The 18,675-nt window shown below is 42.7% G+C and overlaps 1 protein-coding gene across 1 annotated transcript in view; it reads right to left on the bottom strand.

Annotated features, from left to right (window-relative positions):
- Positions 1 to 1,670: 1,670 nt before the first annotated feature.
- The window catches only part of thsd7aa (thrombospondin, type I, domain containing 7Aa), a gene marked incomplete at both ends in the record, with an annotated part of 135,233 nt that continues 118,228 nt past the window's right edge, over positions 1,671 to 18,675 (bottom strand). Inside the window, 5 exons of the mRNA XM_079175485.1 lie at positions 1,671 to 1,758; positions 7,008 to 7,095; positions 8,164 to 8,377; positions 13,837 to 13,919; positions 16,125 to 16,220. Coding sequence (XP_079031611.1) covers positions 1,671 to 1,758; positions 7,008 to 7,095; positions 8,164 to 8,377; positions 13,837 to 13,919; positions 16,125 to 16,220 — 569 coding nt within the window. The remainder of the gene's footprint in view (positions 1,759 to 7,007; positions 7,096 to 8,163; positions 8,378 to 13,836; positions 13,920 to 16,124; positions 16,221 to 18,675) is intronic.

Raw genomic sequence — 18,675 nt, 5'->3', positions numbered from 1 at the left:
ATTGCACAAACAGGGGACACCCTGAAGCGATTGTGCGGTAGCCATAAGCATTCAAATGTTCACTGAAAGAGATGAATTTTCCATTGGCCAAAACACCACAGAGCCGTGGATGGGCTGAATGAATTCAATTCATTAGAACCGCACGTCAACATGAAAAAAACAAAACCTAAAAAAAAGGTCTGAGCTCCAGAGGAGTGAAGTGGACCAGAGAGAGAACTTCTTTCAAATGAACTGACAATTTAAATGCAAAAAGAACCGAGTCCCTTTTCTGTTGGTCCTCTCTTTGGTCCACTTTCAAAAGACAGTTTGGTTTGTTTAAAAAAGACTATATGCGAAAGAAAACACCCTTAGAAAGTATGTGCTGTCATCCCCATTTATCATGTCTAAACTACACACACACACACACACACACACACACACACACACAAGACAGAGTAGGTGGAAATAGATTGAGGCAGAGAGATGCAGCAGGAGGAGACTGTGGCCATTCAGCGGGCAGGTTTAAAGGTTTAAACACTTTTGCCTTCAGACGTGGTCCAGCGATCGATCGTATGAACTAGTTGGTTTGACAAAAACAACTTTTTTTACAAAAACAAGGAATACAAAAAGCGTTTTGAATGAAAGAATTTTGAGATGTAATCTGTATCAATACTTCAATATTAAATTATTCTCAATTAGGTTTTCTTTCCACTATTCTTCTTCCCATAACAGGCTAGAGGGTTTGATGGTGGAATGGGTTTCTATGTCTGAGCTGATGACAGAAATGTCAATAATCAATAATTTACAAAAGTAAAAGATCATGATCTTAAGCCACAGTCAAACAATCGTCAGAGAACAAATGAACTCAGGCAGAGTTTGTAATGTAGCTGTACATACTAGAAAGGTCAAATTGAGACCACCGAAAAAAGTCCTATTTACATCAAGTCCCATCGTATCACACATTAGAGGTAATAGAAGAAAAATATTAACAAACATGTGAGTTCCGTTTGCAAAAAAAGTCTACTTTTTTACATTTCTAGCACAAGACTGTACACCATCTTGTATTGAGAGAGGCAGTTTCCTATGGCGAAGCTAGACATAAGTACATATCATGCAGCACTAATATAGTGCAAAATGATGCCTGACACGGAGAAGGGAGAGGCAGGCAGAAGAGATGAAGGCTCTGGGAATCATTGCGCTTTTGTTCTCCGGTTTGCTTTTCTTGCGAGATGGACCCAGGCCACAGGAACACAGACGCTGGGAGATGATTCCACTCAGCCGGGACAAAATCAACAAAAGGTCAGATGAAGATTTGTGCTTTTAGAGCAAAATCTTTGTTTTGGGGCGACCCTCTCCGATGACCTTGGTTTGGATGTTACCGGTAGTAGTGGATGGCAGAGAAGCAAAGGCAAACTTTCAGAAGAAGATAAAAAATTCATGAAGGCTCTTGTGAAACAAATGATCAAAATGGAAATTAGAAAAAAAAGAGGACGGCAACACCAAGGCTTGCTAATAGACGTGGATTCTGGTTCTTGAACTTTGAGGTTTCTCTTTCTGTCAGAATCATCTTCCCAGGGTGAAGGATGAACAATGCCCAGCGGCAGCCCTGACATCAAGGGTTTCCATAGCAACCCTGTGCGTCCTGCAGCAGGACGAATGTCTGTAGGTCACTGTGGTCAGCAGGAAGACTTCTACATGTCGGCGTCTCCGTCGTAGGCCAGAGTCAGCGGCTTCAGTCTGTTGTTCATCTGTCGTCGCTGTGGCTTCTTTGGCTTTTTGCTACAGAGCAAACAAACAAACAGGGAAGGAAGTTTAGATAATCTGATCCCGACCGTTCACCTGGAGCTTTGGTTCAACCTTTCCCAACAAGTGGGTGAACTTTGAATTGTGAATTCTATTCATTTCTCTAAAGCTTGTCTCGCGTAAGTAGATCTTCACAGCACTGTACCCACGCCAGAGAAAGGTCTGGCTCAACACATCATTCTGGTATAGAGACAACATGATATGTGTTGTTAGCCTACCACAGTGACGTATGACCGTTTTATGGTCTGCCTACATTATGGTTAAGGTTCACTACATGAATGGGGTTAGAGAACAATTGTTCTCACATAACTACTCTGCACTCCGTCTGCTTTTGTTTCCAGCAGAAAACAGCTGGCTGCTCTTATTAACTCATACCTACAAAAAGTAATGCACCATAATGCGTTTATAACCCAAGTTATTGTCAGCCGGGATGTGCAGGGACAGCTAAGGAAGTCAGGTGACTTGATGTAAAGAGTGAACAAACACAGGACTTTCACCCAGGAGACTAGTTATGTCCTGTGTGAAGTTCACGCTGACTTCATTTACCAGAGTTTTGTTGCATAAATATACGTAGCTAACCCCAGTGACGTAATGTAACAATCACACTTATTTTACGGAAGAAAAATAGTTATTTTAACCACAGCCACGATCTTTTCCTGAACCTAATCAAGTAGTTTTGTTGCCTAAATTAGCCTAAACACTAAGTAAACCTAATTTGGAAGTTTATTTTGAAAAAACTAGGCCAAGCTCTGTCTACAGGCTACCTGTATAATGTATTTTTGTACAGTATTTTTCTAAATGGTGTTATCTCCTTGAACTGATGAAAATAGAAATGGACGAGAATGACTGAGTGAAATGTGTACAGGGGACCACAAGATGGCAGCAGAGGAGGAACTTTACAATTATGTATGTCTTGCAAATCAGCACATGCTTCGTTTGGAAAGCCCTTTGTGTTCTGAATGTTGAACAGTGAGAACCACTCAGGGCAGCAGCTATCATTAAAGGACTATTTCACCCCAAAATAACCATTTGTATTTCAACTACTCACCCATGTTACCTTGAATTCTTGAAGAAAACGTTGTATTTCTTGCATGTCTCCACGAACGAACAATCAAAAAATGGAGAAAAGTCTTGCTGATTGGAAGTTAATGTTTAACGAGAGCAAAACTACATCAAAATATCACTTTAAAAACTCTGACACAACTCGTGCAGAATAATCCAAGTCTCATTGGTCCAGTCGTATTAGCTACTACTGTCTTTGCTTTAACCTTAGTATTGAAGAGACTTTGGTCACTTGTCCAGACTCACAGTAGCACGCCTGTGCAAGCGTGAGACTGTTTGTGTGGAAGTGTTTTTAATCAAGACTTTTCTGTTTTTGGTTTCTCGGTTCCCTGTGGAGGCAGGCTGGAATAATAAAGTTTCCTATAAGAATTCAAGGGCTGAAGAATTGATTTAAATACGGTGGTTTTGTGGGTAAAGTGTTCCTTTTAGGACGCTACATTTGTGCTCACTATATGTGCTCTGTGAGTTTAAACAACCTGGGAAGATTACTAACACAAGTGGGTTTTAAATATATTAATTATCTAAACATAAATAATTAAATAAATATCTAATTGGTTCTTTCCACAACTTTTAGACTCAATATATTCAAATTTGACAGATATGAATCCAAAGTGCAGAGCTGGAGTTAGCATAGCTTAGCCTTTACTTTACGGAAACGCTCACTGACTGTATCTGGCTCCCTGCATTATAGCCAGAGACGCTGCACGTGGTGGATGGATACACTGTTCAACAAGAAATAGGTCCAGCAAATAACTACTTCTTACACCAAACATTTTAGCTTTCACAAAACTAGATACAACATGTTAATCAACGAGCTTTAGAGTTGTTGGTAGGTGTAGACGAAGCCAGGCTAGCTTTTTCCTCTTGCTTCCGGTCTGTGCTAGTAGACATACTTCAGCTCTTTACTTAACACAGACGAAGGATTGATCTTCATCTCCTCCTCTCAAAAGGAATAACTGCAATTCCAAATATGTTGAACAATTTCTTCAACACATGTATTGGTCCAGACCATAGACTTAATATATAGTAATAAGTGGACATAGCCACTGTTACGTCGCCCACGTCCTGGGTGTGGACCACCGGTTTGAGACCTTTTGCTCTGTATCTGATTGGCGACTACTTGTTGCCTCCGTTGCATTGGTTAGGTCTTGGCATAGGAAGTGGGATTGGCTAGGGTAAGAATGTCAGGCTAACCCAATCAGAGGCAGATTAGGGTTGGTCATGTCTTTTACATATAGGGGGAAAAAAAACACGTCCCGTTAGCACAGCAAACACTACGTTAGCAGCTAACGCTAGCCTGGTTAGATGCGAGGTGCATCCATATTTCATGTTAACTTAGATATTAATTGGGACATTCATTTTGATGGGACATTAATTTTGACTGGCAAAAAACATGCCTAAAAGAAAAGAAACTGTACTAAACAATGAACAGCCAACTCATTTGAGTCTCTGTTAACGCCATGGTTGCGGTGGTATGACGCCTACAACACCCTTGCTTTATCATCAATTTTACTCCAAAAGGGAAAACATTTACTAAATGAACATCATGATGTATTAGAAACGACTTTAAAGTAGAGGTTGAGACCATAAACTCATGTTTACTGAGGTAATAAATCAAGAGAGACGTAGAGTCATTTTCTCACAGACTGCTATAGAACCAGAGGAGTCGCCCCCTGCTGGCCAGTAGAAAGATGTTAAGGCACTTCTGCACTGGCTTCACTTTTCAGAGGTTTCCCCTGGGTCCAGACATCATTTCAGATTAAAGTGGTAACTTCTATAAATTATAAAAATCATAAAAAAGAGCCAACCTATGACGTTTGTATTTACATTAAAAAGCTTGCAGTGATGTGGTGTGTTTGATGGAGGCTGGACTGCTCACCTCCAGGAAGTGATCCACTGAAATGAGTGAACAGAATGTGTCCGGGCACAAATGAATGTCAGGCACGGTGAGTTACAGGAGTGAGGTGGGGCCCTGACTAAGTAATGAGAGTTTCAAAGGGTGGTGGTGGGGGTGGCAGTGACTGCTGCTGTGGTTGTTGGGATGGCGGGGGCTGTTGGAGCAGTGCTGGATATTGCTGCTGCTGCTGCTGGTGGTGCGGCTGCTGTTGTTGGAGTTGGCTGTTTCGCTGTAACTCATCGTGCTCTAGTTTTTCACAGGCGGGACAGGTGTAAGGCACCGTGAAGCTGTTTGGGTCCGTCCAGTAAACCCCGGCTGAGGGGGACTTGGAGCTCGACTTGCAGCAAAGGCAACAACCATAATAGCTGAGCAGGTGAGTTTGAGGGTGGAGATGGAGAGAGAAAAGCAGGAAATGAAGGGACAAATGATGAGGGAACTCAAAGTCAAATTAAACAAAATGGGAAAAACAAGCAGTGATGTAATGGAGGCCACACATCTTTATCAGCAGGAACAGTTTGCCATTTTTTGGCTTACTCAAATATTCATCCCTGATGGGCCTTAAAGAGCCACCCGATCACATAAAGGATTGATGCTGCACTCCATACAGGGATTAAGCCTCGGACTATACAGGACTGTCTCAGAAAATTTGAATATTGTGATAATCCCCATACGTGTGATTTAGTTTACTGAACCAAGCTGAGTGTTTTTCAAGGCTCAGGAAACCCTTGCAGGTGTTTCGAGTTAATTAGACGATTCAAGTGATTAGTTGAATACCCTACTAGTATACTTTTTCATGATATTCTAATATTTAGAGATAGGATATTTGAGTTTTCTTAAGCTGTAAGCCATAATCAGCAATATTAAAAGAATAAAAGGCTTGCAATATTTCAGTTGATTTGTAATGAATCCAGAATGCATGACATTTTTGTTTTTTTAATTGCATTACACAAAATAAAGAACTTTATCACAATATTCTAATTTTCTGAGACAGTCCTGTATATATATATATATAATAAAAGATAGTGTAGAACAAATAAATATTGAATTATTAAGTAGAGCTGATGAGTGGGAAATTAAAAGTAATGCCTAATTTAAGAGCAGAGCCAATTGAATCTGCTAGAAATATTAATGCGCCCTAATGCAGATCATTGTATTTATCTTTAAAAACACAGAGCTGAATTGGAGAAAAGAGTCGTTACATATACGTGAACACCATTTCATTTTAGTCAGCGTCATCCACCACAGCATCATTTACTAGATTGAATTTCTTTATTGGATGATAAAGTGCTATAATCCTGCCTTACTTTTTTAAATATATTAATTCAGCTGCAACTCGACAAAATGCAGTTGGTAGCAACTGAATATGAGAATATAGACTGATAATAAAGAAGCACAATAGATAGATTAGACACTATGCATGTAACGAGTGGACACTGACACCAACCTCCAAACATTACATGTATGTCTGTAAAAGGGATTAACTTGGGACCATGAATAAAACATGTGTAGTTAAAAAAAGTTTTAAAATAAGGTGGTGAACATGTATGAAACTAAGGTGAATATTCTTTTGGATGGAACACTTGGAACTGTGTTATTGCTTCTGCTTCAGTTTTGTTCCTGTGTAGCCTAAACCTTGCTAGCATACGGAGTGGAAAAAGGGGAGCAGGAGTTTCAGCCAACACCGGTTCGGCTAAATCTTTTTTTTCTTTTTCATTTAATTAAATGCCTTATTGTTATTTCTGGAAAACTGACAGAAGAGATTTACTTGGTGTGAATGGTATGGCCACTGACTAAGCGTCGGTAGGAGAGAGAATGTGTTGCACTATGACATCATCAAGGTAATTATTTTCCAGACTTAAAACTGCAGAACCGCACGCTGTACTGTGCTCCTCACGGTGAGCAACCTGACCTTCATGTGTAAAGCTGTCCTTTGAATAATAAATACCATCGGCTCAAAACCATACACTGGCTGATTAAATCAAGAATGGACCGCCTTGGTAATATCTTCATTTAAATGTTGCTTTCATCAGCTATGTTTTTTGACATTGGCTTTTTGAGAGTTCATCACTTTTTTCAATATTTACCACATAAAAGTGGAGCCCGACCCAATGCATTATCAATAAAGCAGAAATGAAGTCATTTCTTTTCCTCTCATTATGATCTCCATTACATCACTGAATAGAGGTGAATGATGGCATGAATGGTGACCCGTGTGATGACAGGAACAGTAAGACAGACAGTGAGAAGATGTGCTGGTATACGTTACCATGCTAAGTATGTCATGGAGATTATGAAGACGAGCAGAACAACCGCTCCTGCTGCTACTCCATACACCCAGGTCTTCAGCTTCCCATCTGGACAGATAATCCACATGCTCACTGTTAATGCACTGTAGGGACACATGGTCACATTCACTGCCTTCTTTCAGCTGAAGGGGGCAGTAGAGTTACACACACTTCTTTTCTGCTCCACTTCAGTGAGGAAATAACTGAATTATCAATGTAACAGAAGGTACACAGATCAACCAAACATAACAACGCCTTTAACACCAGTGTTGAATGTGTTATTATACTGAAACACCTTTAAATATACATATGATGTGTTAATGAGAACAGATACAAATATACAGTACATGTCATGTTGCACTGCAATGTGGCCTTTTAGATGGAGGTATTTCACTTTGCACTATTTGATGAGATCAATTAGAACTATTTAGATAAGCTCAGGCTGTAAATGTCTGTTTTTGTCTTTTATATAATAAACTAATGATGATTGTATATCTTTGTCTTTCCTTCTCCTCTTTTCATCTGGTATATGTTTCTTCCTTTCTTTCCACTTTCCATTAGCTCAGCTCTATTTCCTGTCCCCGCCTTCTTTTCTTACTTCCTCTTCCCATGCTCCCCCTTTCTTCTTTCTTTCCTTCTTATGGTTCTTTTCTTTTGTCTTTATCTTGGATTTGCTTCTTTATTCATTAATTCATTTCCTATTTGTTTATTTCCTTTCTCCTCTTTCATTCCTTCTTTTCTTGTATTTCTTCCTTTCCTTCTCCATTCCCCGACTTCCTTTTTTCTTCCCTTCATCATTTATAGTTGTTTTTCTTCTTTTCCACCGGTACCCCTCCTTCATTCATCATGTCCTTTCTGTCGAAGGACCTCCTCCTTTCTCCCTGTCTTTTAATACCCCTCCTCCCACCGCTCCTGTTATAGCTTAGTAAGCAATCATTTTGTGTTCTCAGCAATCACATACATTTCCTCCACAAAGTGCACTAGTTTGGATACATTGTAATGTTGTACAGGCTCAGTATGTTGTCTCAGTATAATCCATCTATTCTTATCATATTTGGCCTCATCTTAAAAATCCACAGTCATCACGTCATCCAACATGATATGTACAGCAGTTGCTCAGCTGTCACAGACTGTTACCTGGGCCGAAGGGCTGAAGGAACCAGGTGCGTCCGGCCCTGCCCGGTGAGCTGGCTGCAGGCTGAGTGGGGTTGAAGCCTCGGATGGTCTTGACGTCGGCCTTGTTGTCACCTGCAGTGGGGATCTCCAGCACTGGGATGACTGTACACTGGTCCAGCATGTCGTCAGACGTCATCACCTCAGTGTAACCGTCCTCACAGCCACACACTCCTGCCTGACACAAAAAGGAGGAAGGTTTAAAACGATGACATGGACAAAGTCACCGGAACCTAAAACTTCTGCAGCCACCTTTGATATCTGTATATACTATATACCATTACTTATCACAACACGTATCTGACAACTCCTTCACTTTTTATAATGGCCACTAAAGCTCCCTGCAGATACAAGTTCAACTTCATGCAACAAGAGTGATGACCTGTGAAAAAATACAAAGACAACATGAATGCTACAGACATTTAGTAAATACGCCGAGACAGGCGAAATCAACAGGAGTGGATGAAGTGAAGCCACAGGAGCAAGAACATATTATGAAGCTCTGCAGCCTTCTGCTGCTTATAACCTGTCAATCCGTCCTGCTGCTCCTTGAATGCCATTCTATTTGATCTGTTTACCAGTATGTCTCTTGTAATCTCGGTTGGTGTGACACCAATTTCAGAATGTATTCCCTTTTTCTTGATTTGTTTTTTCATGTTATAACTTTCCTTTCTTTGTCACTTACATTGTATTTGTGTTTCCACTGTGTCCTCCCTGGTTTTTGTGGTGTGGTCTCATTGAATACTGATTATTTGTGTTGTTCTAATTCCAAACATTTTGGCAAAACATGTTAAAAACTGATGAAGCATCTCGGGCAGCTGACAAGAAACCTCTCAGAACGAGACCATTTGTCTTGATGTTAGAATTCTTTTGATACCAGTAACTAAGACCCGAACTGGGACCGTAGTCTAAGTCTGATAAGGTATTGCTTTGGGTCTCAGGTGTCTATCGGATCACATCTGTAAAAGGTGTGGATCCAGGCCAGGTCCAGACTCAACTGTAGTATGATGGGTCGACTTGATTTTGGCCCATGTCTGAATGTCCTCAGCTCCTGTTCTTTTTTTGAAAATGAATTCATGTGTGTGACTTTTAAATCGGGTTTCCATGGGTCCATGTCATCTATTTGATTGGCACAAGCTTGGAGTCTTTGCCAACTTAAAACTCATGTAGGCCGTATGGAAGGAATAGAATCACACTAGCCTCTAAGATGAGTTGGTGTTTAGAAAAGGGGGCCTGAGCTGATGGCAAACAATGTAGAGGCTGGTTCTCTAAATGTTACAATTAAATGAAATGCAGCATCTTCAACAAACCATAGAGCACCTGTGATAATGTATCTGCACAATCTCATTATAAAATCATCTCAGTGACAGTGGTGCTGTTTGTTGCTGCTGTCTGTTTTGTCAGACAGGGCGTGTGTTTAAGTGTGTGTGTGTGTGTGTGCGCAGGGAAGCCACCCCTCCTCCACATCTCTCTCTCTCTCTCTCTCTCGGCCTGGTTCTATTCATCACCCTGCAGGGGGTCCCCGGCTCCCCGACAATCTCTGGGGGATAATCGGCCCCCAGAAATCCCCACCACGCAAACAGGTCCAACAGCAGACTGAGTATGAGGAAATGAGGAAATGAGGAAATGATCATTTACATCTCCTTAGTGGCAAACAAAGGAAGAGCAGTGTGGTTCAGCAACGTGTTATGGTTTTATTTCTATCTGGCTTTAGTCTCTGGAGGGTGCTGCTGTAATGTTCATACACATCCTCCCTTCCTCCAGACATCTCCATCCCCAGCTTCCTTCTAGCAACCACATCTCCACTAAAACAAACACAACTCATCTTCTGTTCTGTGCTGTAAAGTGCCTCGTGGTATATACTTATGCTGGGAAAACCTCCCCCTCACTACAGATGGGTATTATTTTACCACATGAATGCCAAAATGATATCTCATATAGCAATACTTGAGTTTGGAGAGCATAGTTTCGATATACATTTTTATTAAGCAACCATCCAGGAACTCTGCCTGAATAGAATGGTCTAACATGAGCAATTAGCTCAGATTTATACAGAAATATAACTCACAGCTTAGTGAGAAATCTGAGCCTGTTTCTTTACAACTGGTCGTCTTAGCAAGGAATGACTGTCAGTCGAGGGTGTTTAGTCAGCCTGACCTTTCAGTCTCACAACTGACTAACTGCCTTAGCTACAATAACTGTAGTACATCATGATTAATACATCATTTGAATACAAAATTAGCTACAGCTATGCAGCATCTCTCTATGAGGCTATTCTCAGGCACAGTGGTACTTTGAACTAAATGTAAATGCCAGCATGGTAACATTCTCACACAGTTAGCAATTAATGTGGCAATGTAACAACTAATAGACCCTTCAACAGCAGAGTTCATCAAAATCATGCGTGCGCATGTCGGAAACCCAGCCAGCCAGACGAATTACTAAGCTTTGAATATTCAATATTATACTGTTACTAGCATCAAAATGCCTGGTTGTTGTATGTTAGGTTGTCAGAATCGATATTCTAAAGTTCTACAGAATTCTGACAGGACCCCGACCGTTTCAGAGCAACAGGTGTCACAGGGTAACAAGTAACCGTGTCAGCAGAACACGATTACTTGTTAACCACTATTAGTGGTTTCTAATAGTAACTTACGGAAAAAGTTGGCGTAGATAATAAACACAGATGAGTTTTTACATAAAATGTATTGAAGGCTTTTACCAACACTTCAACAGCTGCTGTCACAAATAGTGCAAAATGACAGCAGGGAGGTAACCTGTTGACTTCCAATGAGCTGATCATAAATGCTTGTGTTTGTGGCTCCCATTTTTTCCCCCATATTTTTCCCAATAATGCAACTGATGACATGTTGTCATTAGACCCTTCCTACCATGTAGATCCATGCCACCAGTTTGTAAAACAGGCCCTCTGTTAAAAATCCTGTTTTTCACTGATGCTAAAAAAAAGAAAAAGAAACTTCTGAACAAGTGATCGCAGAATTGAAGGTGAAGCTCAACATCCCAAAACAAAATATTGCAAAACTGTCCGCTATTTACATTTGCAATAACAGGGGTCACTAATAGGCTGGTCGTGGTCCAGATCCGGACCCAGACGCCGTTGTATCCGGACCCAGACCTAAAACCAATAGAGAGACGAGGAGAGAGAACCTTGTGATTGACTGGCAACCTGTCCAGTTTGTACCCTGCCTCTCGCCCAATGTCAATTGGAATTGGCTCCAGCAACCCTCTGCAGCAGGGGTCTTCAACGTTTTTCAGCCCAAGGACCCCCAAACTGACAGAGCGATGGAGCAGGGACCCCCGACTATATCTATTGTATAAAATTGTGTTTTATATTAAACTGGGCCTAGTGCCATGTATAAACATACCTCTTTACTGTGCATTCAATACTAAGCTATTCAAATAATACACAGGTTGATATGTTCATGTTGTTATTTTAAACATGTGAAGGTACAGTGAGTAGGGGGGCCGTGCCACTGACATTTAGAAACACACCTTCAGCTGATACCAATACCAACATTGTCTGTCAATTGCATGATAATCATGCATACAAGCTATTCAAATTGACGTTTTTATTTTAAACATAAATGTGGAAACGAAAATGAGTGATGGCCTATTAGTGCCACTGCCATGCATAAACATAGCTGTTATCTTGCATTCAATACTGAACTATTACAATAATGGACAGATTCATGGTTTTTGGTCGAGTTACAAAACGATTCATTTCCGCTCATAACGATGTCCAAACACTTGGCATAATAACACGCTGGCCTCAGTAGTTGGCTGTTGTGGATAGGAGCTGCAGTGTGTTAGCAGGAATATCTTGGAATGATTGCACAAGGATTCCTGGGTGAAGTAAATGTTGTTTTTTACAACGTATTTAAAGACATTTACATTTTGGGGAAAAAAATTGGGGGTCACGACCCCCCTGCAGTACCTCTGCGGACCCCCTGTTGAAGACCTCTGCTTTAAAGGATAAGTGTAAGGTATAGCTCATAGTATATTTTATTGTCTTATTTCAGTGTATTCTGAGTTTGAAAGCAGGTTTTTTTAGAGTCTCTGCTTTGCTGATATGTATTGCCTGAAAAAAACATTAGCAGCTGCTCTTTAACCTGCAGCGCTTCAGTCCAGGTGTGCTAAGAGAGGATCATGGGAGAAGCTTAACAACTGGTGGCAACACCAAGTGAGTTTGATTATTCTATTTCCATTCCTCTATTTTTTTCTCTCTTTTCCTTCTTTTACGTTTCCTCCTATCCAGAGGCTTTCATCCCAACAGGGTGCCTGGGGCTCAATCCGTCATTCAGCACCCTTTCTCGCAGCCATATTGGAGGTCTACAGACACGGCGCTTTAAACTGCTGATTTATTTCTAACATGGTGGAAAACACGACGTCGTGTTTTCACTGGGAAACGTATCTTGCGCTGTCACAGTTGCAGTATGACGCGGCTAACTGTGGCTAGTAAGTGTATGCCAGAATCAACATTGGTTGTTTTGTTAAATTCTCCCGAAGGCTACCGAGCAAGCAACCAAAGATAAACATGTTTGTTCAGATTAACGGCACTGACTCTTCAGTGTTTGAGTGTAGGCCAAAGACAAAAGACTTCCTGGTGTTTGGGAAGAAATCTACTTGATCAAGGCTATGATGTGTTTTTGAGTTTGTTGTTCCGTGTGTGGTAGGGGTGGAAATGTGAGGGTAATTCATGATGCGATACTTTACTATCATGATAACAATGGTATCACGATACACTTTCAAAAGTCCAAAATTTGACAATTGAGATGAAACAATTTGCAACAAAGTGCATAGCCTTAGTCTAGTATTAGCTTAGTGCCTCTTTAATACACAAACAAACACACACTGACTACTATGGTCCATGTCTACTTGTGCCATCATTCAATCCATCCCATCATTCATGCCAGAAAGCAGAACAGTGCTGGGGTTAACATTTTTAAAGGAATTAACAGCGATGCCTCTCTAAAATCCTTCATTAGGGTTTAAAAGTGAAAACAACAATGTGCTGCTTCTTAAACCTGCTTTGTTACAAAATGGTGTGGTGCTCCGCCCGCAGACAAACCAGATGTTAAAAACAAAAATGATTATGATCAAGTAATGAAATAAGAGGCCAGAGGTCTGTTGGTGTTGGACGATGGCCGTTTAAAGCTCCTGCATTTATATAGTAATATCTATATTAGTGTAATGATAATGTAATGCAAGAGGAAGTAATAATGTACATCCTTGTATTGATATTTTGTCCCGCCATAGTGTGGAGGATCAACACTGATGCCACACAAGAGGGGCTGGATCTGTCTCGGCATTAACAATGTATACAATAGACCTGGGAGACACCAGGAAAGCAAAAGATGGTCAGAAGCAAAGAAGCCAAGAGACTGAAGGCATTAAGAGACCTCAACAGGTGAAGAGTGAGATGTCAAAAGATGCTGAGAGACTGCAAGAGAAGCCAAAGGTGTCAAAAATCACCAAGATAGACACCACAAGAAGCCAAATTCCATTTACCATTTACACTCAATCCCTGCTCAAACAGCTTCACAGGGAACAACATTCAGGGCAGCAACGTTGCAACTTTGGAAGCTGAAGAGTAGATCTCATCTCTCCAAAACTCACCTCTGTGCACAGGGAGCGAGGCTTGGTGCAGGGGGGGTCACAGGATCGGTCAGCCATCGGCTTAGCTGTCACTGGGCATCCACCTGCTAAGCAAAGGCCAAATGGTCAAACTCAAGTGTCAGAGGTTGACAGCTGGTGTTTCTTTCACTGTACAAGATGTAAGAAACAGTGTCAGATGTGTTACTTGTGGTCAATCAATAACACATGAACAGGAACAATTGTGGCCCAGTTTTACATCTGCTTTCCATTTCAGTTTGATGAGCTGGAGGCAGTTAGTGTTACAAGCAGCATCTCCGTTCCTGTCCCTCTCACATTTAGCTCAATGATACTTACCATAAGTAGTGGCCCTGGAATAATTTGATAATTGGCTTAGTTTGAAAAACACCAACAATTCCACTCAAATCCCAAGACTGATTAAGACACTTGCTTTTATTCATCCTTTGGTAGATACATTGCATGAAGCCTGAGAGTATAGTCATCAAGAAGTGATTTAATACCCATGAACTATTATTTATTTCCCCCTTTAAGTGACGATTCAGTGCATTGAAACTGAGACCTTGCAATTGTGTTTTGAAGCCTCGAATTTGTCATTTTGGCCGTCGCCATCTTTGCAACCAGATGTGACACGAGAGGGTGGAGCTAAGTACAACCAAACGCTGAACCATTTTTAGGTAACCAAAATGCTACAATTAACTTTCATGAACTGAAAATGTACTGAGAAATGGTTAAACTTCTAAGACAAAAACATGGGCCAACTTCCAGACCAGACAACGCTGTAGAAGCGACTGATCAATCACGAGTTAGCCCCACCCTAAAGCATACCCCGCTATGTTGTCTATTTCTAAATGGACCATAATTTAGAAAAAGGAACATCATGCTGTATTGAAGAAGACTTGAAACAAGTGATTAAAACCATGAACTCATGTTTACTGAGTGACAGGTCGGGTCATTTCCTCATAGACTTCTATACAACCAGAGGAGTCGCCCACTAATAACCAGTAGAAAGAATGCAAGTTTAAGGCACTATCCTTTTTCAGAACACAATGTGTTCAGGTTCAGGTTGTACACTATGTGGGGTAAGGAGTGTGTATTCCGACTGCGGATAAAATAAGCTGTATGACCGAGACAGACGGTGCTGACATTGATCCAACCAGCAGACACTCACGTCCTCCAAATACATGGTAATCTATCAGAGCTTCTTGAATATTTATTAGGTGGCATGCCCGCAAAGAGAGCTCAGTATGAATATTCATGAGGGGAATACCACTGCTTGCAAGGAAACATTTACAAGAAGGAAAAATATGCATTGTGCCAATCAAAGTAGACGCACATAGGCGCACCATCTGGAGCAGTGGGTGCGCTGACTGTCCTCGTTCACTTAAACTCAGGGCTCAGGGAGTGCTGTATGCTCAGCGAGCCCAGAAATATGACATGGCTCCAGGCCTGTATGAAGCATGAGTTGTAAATAAAAGCAGATGGCCTAAAGAGAGGAATCTGTTTTTCCAGATAGCCCTTCAAATCTAATGCCATATCAGATGAGAAATGATGCTTTGAGGAACTGGGAACAATGTTATCAGCGCTGAGTTTAACCCTGACATGTGATGGACAATGAGATTAAATGTTGACGGTGACTCTGCTATGGATTAAAACCTCATCTGCTTACCGTTTCCTGGGATTTAGTGTCAAGAAATGCTTAGGCAGCAGTCTGGCATTCTGACGCTCCAGGGGGGATGGTTTTAAGTAACCCTATCTACATTATCACCTCGCCACGCACATTGCAACACCTCATGTGTCAGAGCTGTGTTAAGCGCAGCTTAACCCATTATGGTCACATCCATGCTATTTGACTCGATTCAAGGCAACAGGCTGGTCTACCCAGGCTGTTTAATATTCACAATGTCAGTGGTCTGATTTCACATGGATAGATCTGAATTGTCAGACTGTAGACATCTCATTTCATTGGTTGCAAAATACTGTCTAATTTTTTATCGTCTAGATGGATGAATTGAGAATATTTTAAAGCAAAAAGAAATGGATAAAAAATATCACCTTCTTCATTCATTTTTAAATGGCATTTCGCCAGGGTCAGCTAAGGGAAGGCTTATTTTTATATTTGGCTGATTGGAGGGTGGTCCAGAGATTTTGGATAGCAGTGTAGGTTCTTTTAAGTTTTTGTGCAAAACTAAGACTGGCTAACACTACAGAGTGGTCTACTTTTCATAAACCAAGTTCTAATTCAAGTTCACAATAGCCATCAACAATTTCACATGGAGGTACATCATGCTTACCGGTGACATTTAGTCCATCTGAGCGCTGACACCAGACTTGGCGAGATGAACCCCTCCATGGTCCAGTCTTCCACTTGTATTCAAAACACTGACCCTCTGCAAGAAGAGCATGATCATGACTTTGTTAAAAGCTTTAATAACATTGTAGTTTATAGGCCAACTATAATTCTATAATATTCCCAACCCAGTCGCCAGAAAAAGATAGTCCTGATGGGCAGGTGGCACCTTGCATGGTAGCTCCTGCCATCAGTGTATGAATGGGTGTGAATGGGTGAATGATGACATGTAGTGTTAAAGCGCTTTGAGTGGTCAGAATACTAGAGTTCAAGTCCATTTATCATCCATTTTACCATTATTTAGGTTTAGATGAAACTACTTGGTTACAGTTAGAAAAAAGATCATGGTTTGTGTTGAAATAATAACATAACAACGTAATGTAACAACAGAACTAGCTAAGATAAATAACAACTGTCCAGAGCGGACATTCTTTTGTGGTCTTACATAACAAGCATGACAACGTTACGTAACAAGCTTAAAGTCAGAGCTTACTTTTGGTTTCACACGGGACACAAACAGTGGTCTCCTTGGTGAAAGTCCTGTGTTTGTTTGACCCATCGATCACCACTCCCATCCTTCCTTTGAGGACTTGTTCGCTTATTATATCGTTATTATACCACGTATAAAACACCATAAAACTCGGGCATGGGAGGAGTTCGGGGAGGCCATGGAGAAGGACTTTCGGTTGGCCTCAAGGAGGTTCTGGCAAACCATCCGACGGCTCAGGAAGGGAAAGCAGGGCCTACCCCAGGCTGTTCTCAGCAGGGGGGGGGAACTGTTGACCCGGACGGGGGACATCGTCGGGCGGTGGAAAGAACACTTTGAGGAACTCCTAAACCCGACCAACATGTCCTCTGCAGAGGAGGCAGCGCCTGAAGACCTGGGGGGCTCACCCATATCCCTGGCAGAGGTCGCTAAGGTAGTCAAAAAGCTGCTTGGTGGCAAGGCGCCGGGGGTGGATGAGATCCGCCCTGAGATGCTGAAGGCGCTGGACACTGTTGGGCTGTCTTGGCTGACACGCCTCTTCAGTGTCGCATGGGGGTCGGGATCAGTGCCCATGGACTGGCAGACCGGGGTGGTGGTTCCCATTTTCAAAAAGGGGGACCGGAGAGTGTGCTCGAATTATCGGGGTATCACACTACTCAGCCTCCCGGGGAAAGCTTATGCCAGGGTGCTGGAAAGGAGGCTCCGACCATTTGTCGAACCTCGGATTCAAGAGGAGCAGTGCGGATTCCGTCCCGGCCGTGGAACAGTGGACCAGCTCTTTACCCTCGCAAGACTACTGGAGGGGTTCTGGGAGTTTGCCCAACCAGTCTACATGTGTTTTGTGGACTTGGAGAAGGCTTTCGACCGGGTCCCTCAGGGGTTCTTGTGGGGGGTGCTGCCGGAGTATGGGGTGCCGGACCCGTTACAACGGGCTATCCGGTCTCTGTACGACTGCAGTAGGAGCTGTGTCCGCATTCTCGGCAATAAGTCAGACACGTTCCCGGTGGGTGTTGGCCTCCGCCAGGGCTGCCCTTTGTCACCGGTCCTGTTCGTGACTTTCATGGACAGGATTTCTAGGCGCAGCCGGGCGGTGGAGAACGTCAGGTTCGGGGGTCTCGGGATCACCTCTCTGCTATTTGCAGACGATGTGGTCCTGTTGGCCTCCTCGGATCGTGACCTCCAGCATTCATTGGGGCGGTTTGCAGCCGAGTGTGAAGCGGCGGGGATGAGAGTTAGCACCTCCAAATCCGAGGCCATGGTGCACTGCCGGAAACCGGTGGATTGCTCCCTCCAGGTGGGGACGGAGTGCCTACCGCAAGTGAAGGAGTTTAAGTATCTCAGGGTCTTGTTCACGAGTGAGGGTAAGATGGAACGGGAGATCGACAGGCGGATCGGTGCGGCTGCAGCAGTAAAGCAGGCGCTGCACCGGACCGTCTTGGTGAAGAGAGAGCTGAGCCGGAAGACAAAGCTCTCAATTTACTGGTCGTCTACGTTCCTACCCTCACCTATGGTCACGAACTCTGGGTCGTGACCGAAAGGACAAAGTCGCGGGTACAAGCGGCCGAAATGAGTTTCCTCCGTAGGGTGGCCGGGCTCAGCCTTAGAGAGAGGGTAAGGAGCTCGGACATCAGGAGGGAACTTGGAGTCGAGCCGCTACTCCTTCGCATCGAAAGGAGTCAGCTGAGGTGGTTCGGGCATCTGATTAGGATGCCTCCTGGACGCCTCCCACTGGAGGTTTTCCGGGCACGTCCAACTGGGAAGAGACCCCGGGGAAGACCCAGAACACGCTGGAGGGATTATATCTCCCAGCTGGCCTGGGAACGCCTCGGGATCCCCCAGTATGAGCTGGAAAATGTTGCGGGCGAGAGGGAAGTCTGGGTCAGCCTGCTTGGCCTGCTGCCACCACGACCCAACCCCGGATAAGCGGAGGAAAATGGATGGATGGATGGATATACCACGTCAATTTCAATAACAGCCTCTGGATATACTACCTTTTTTCCATGCGACA

The sequence above is a fragment of the Pholis gunnellus genome, assembly GCF_910591455.1.
Source record: "Pholis gunnellus genome assembly, chromosome: 16".
Classification (NCBI taxonomy): domain Eukaryota; kingdom Metazoa; phylum Chordata; class Actinopteri; order Perciformes; family Pholidae; genus Pholis; species Pholis gunnellus.
Note: the sequence above shows the minus strand (reverse complement) of the source record. Positions and strands in the feature narration are given on the sequence as shown.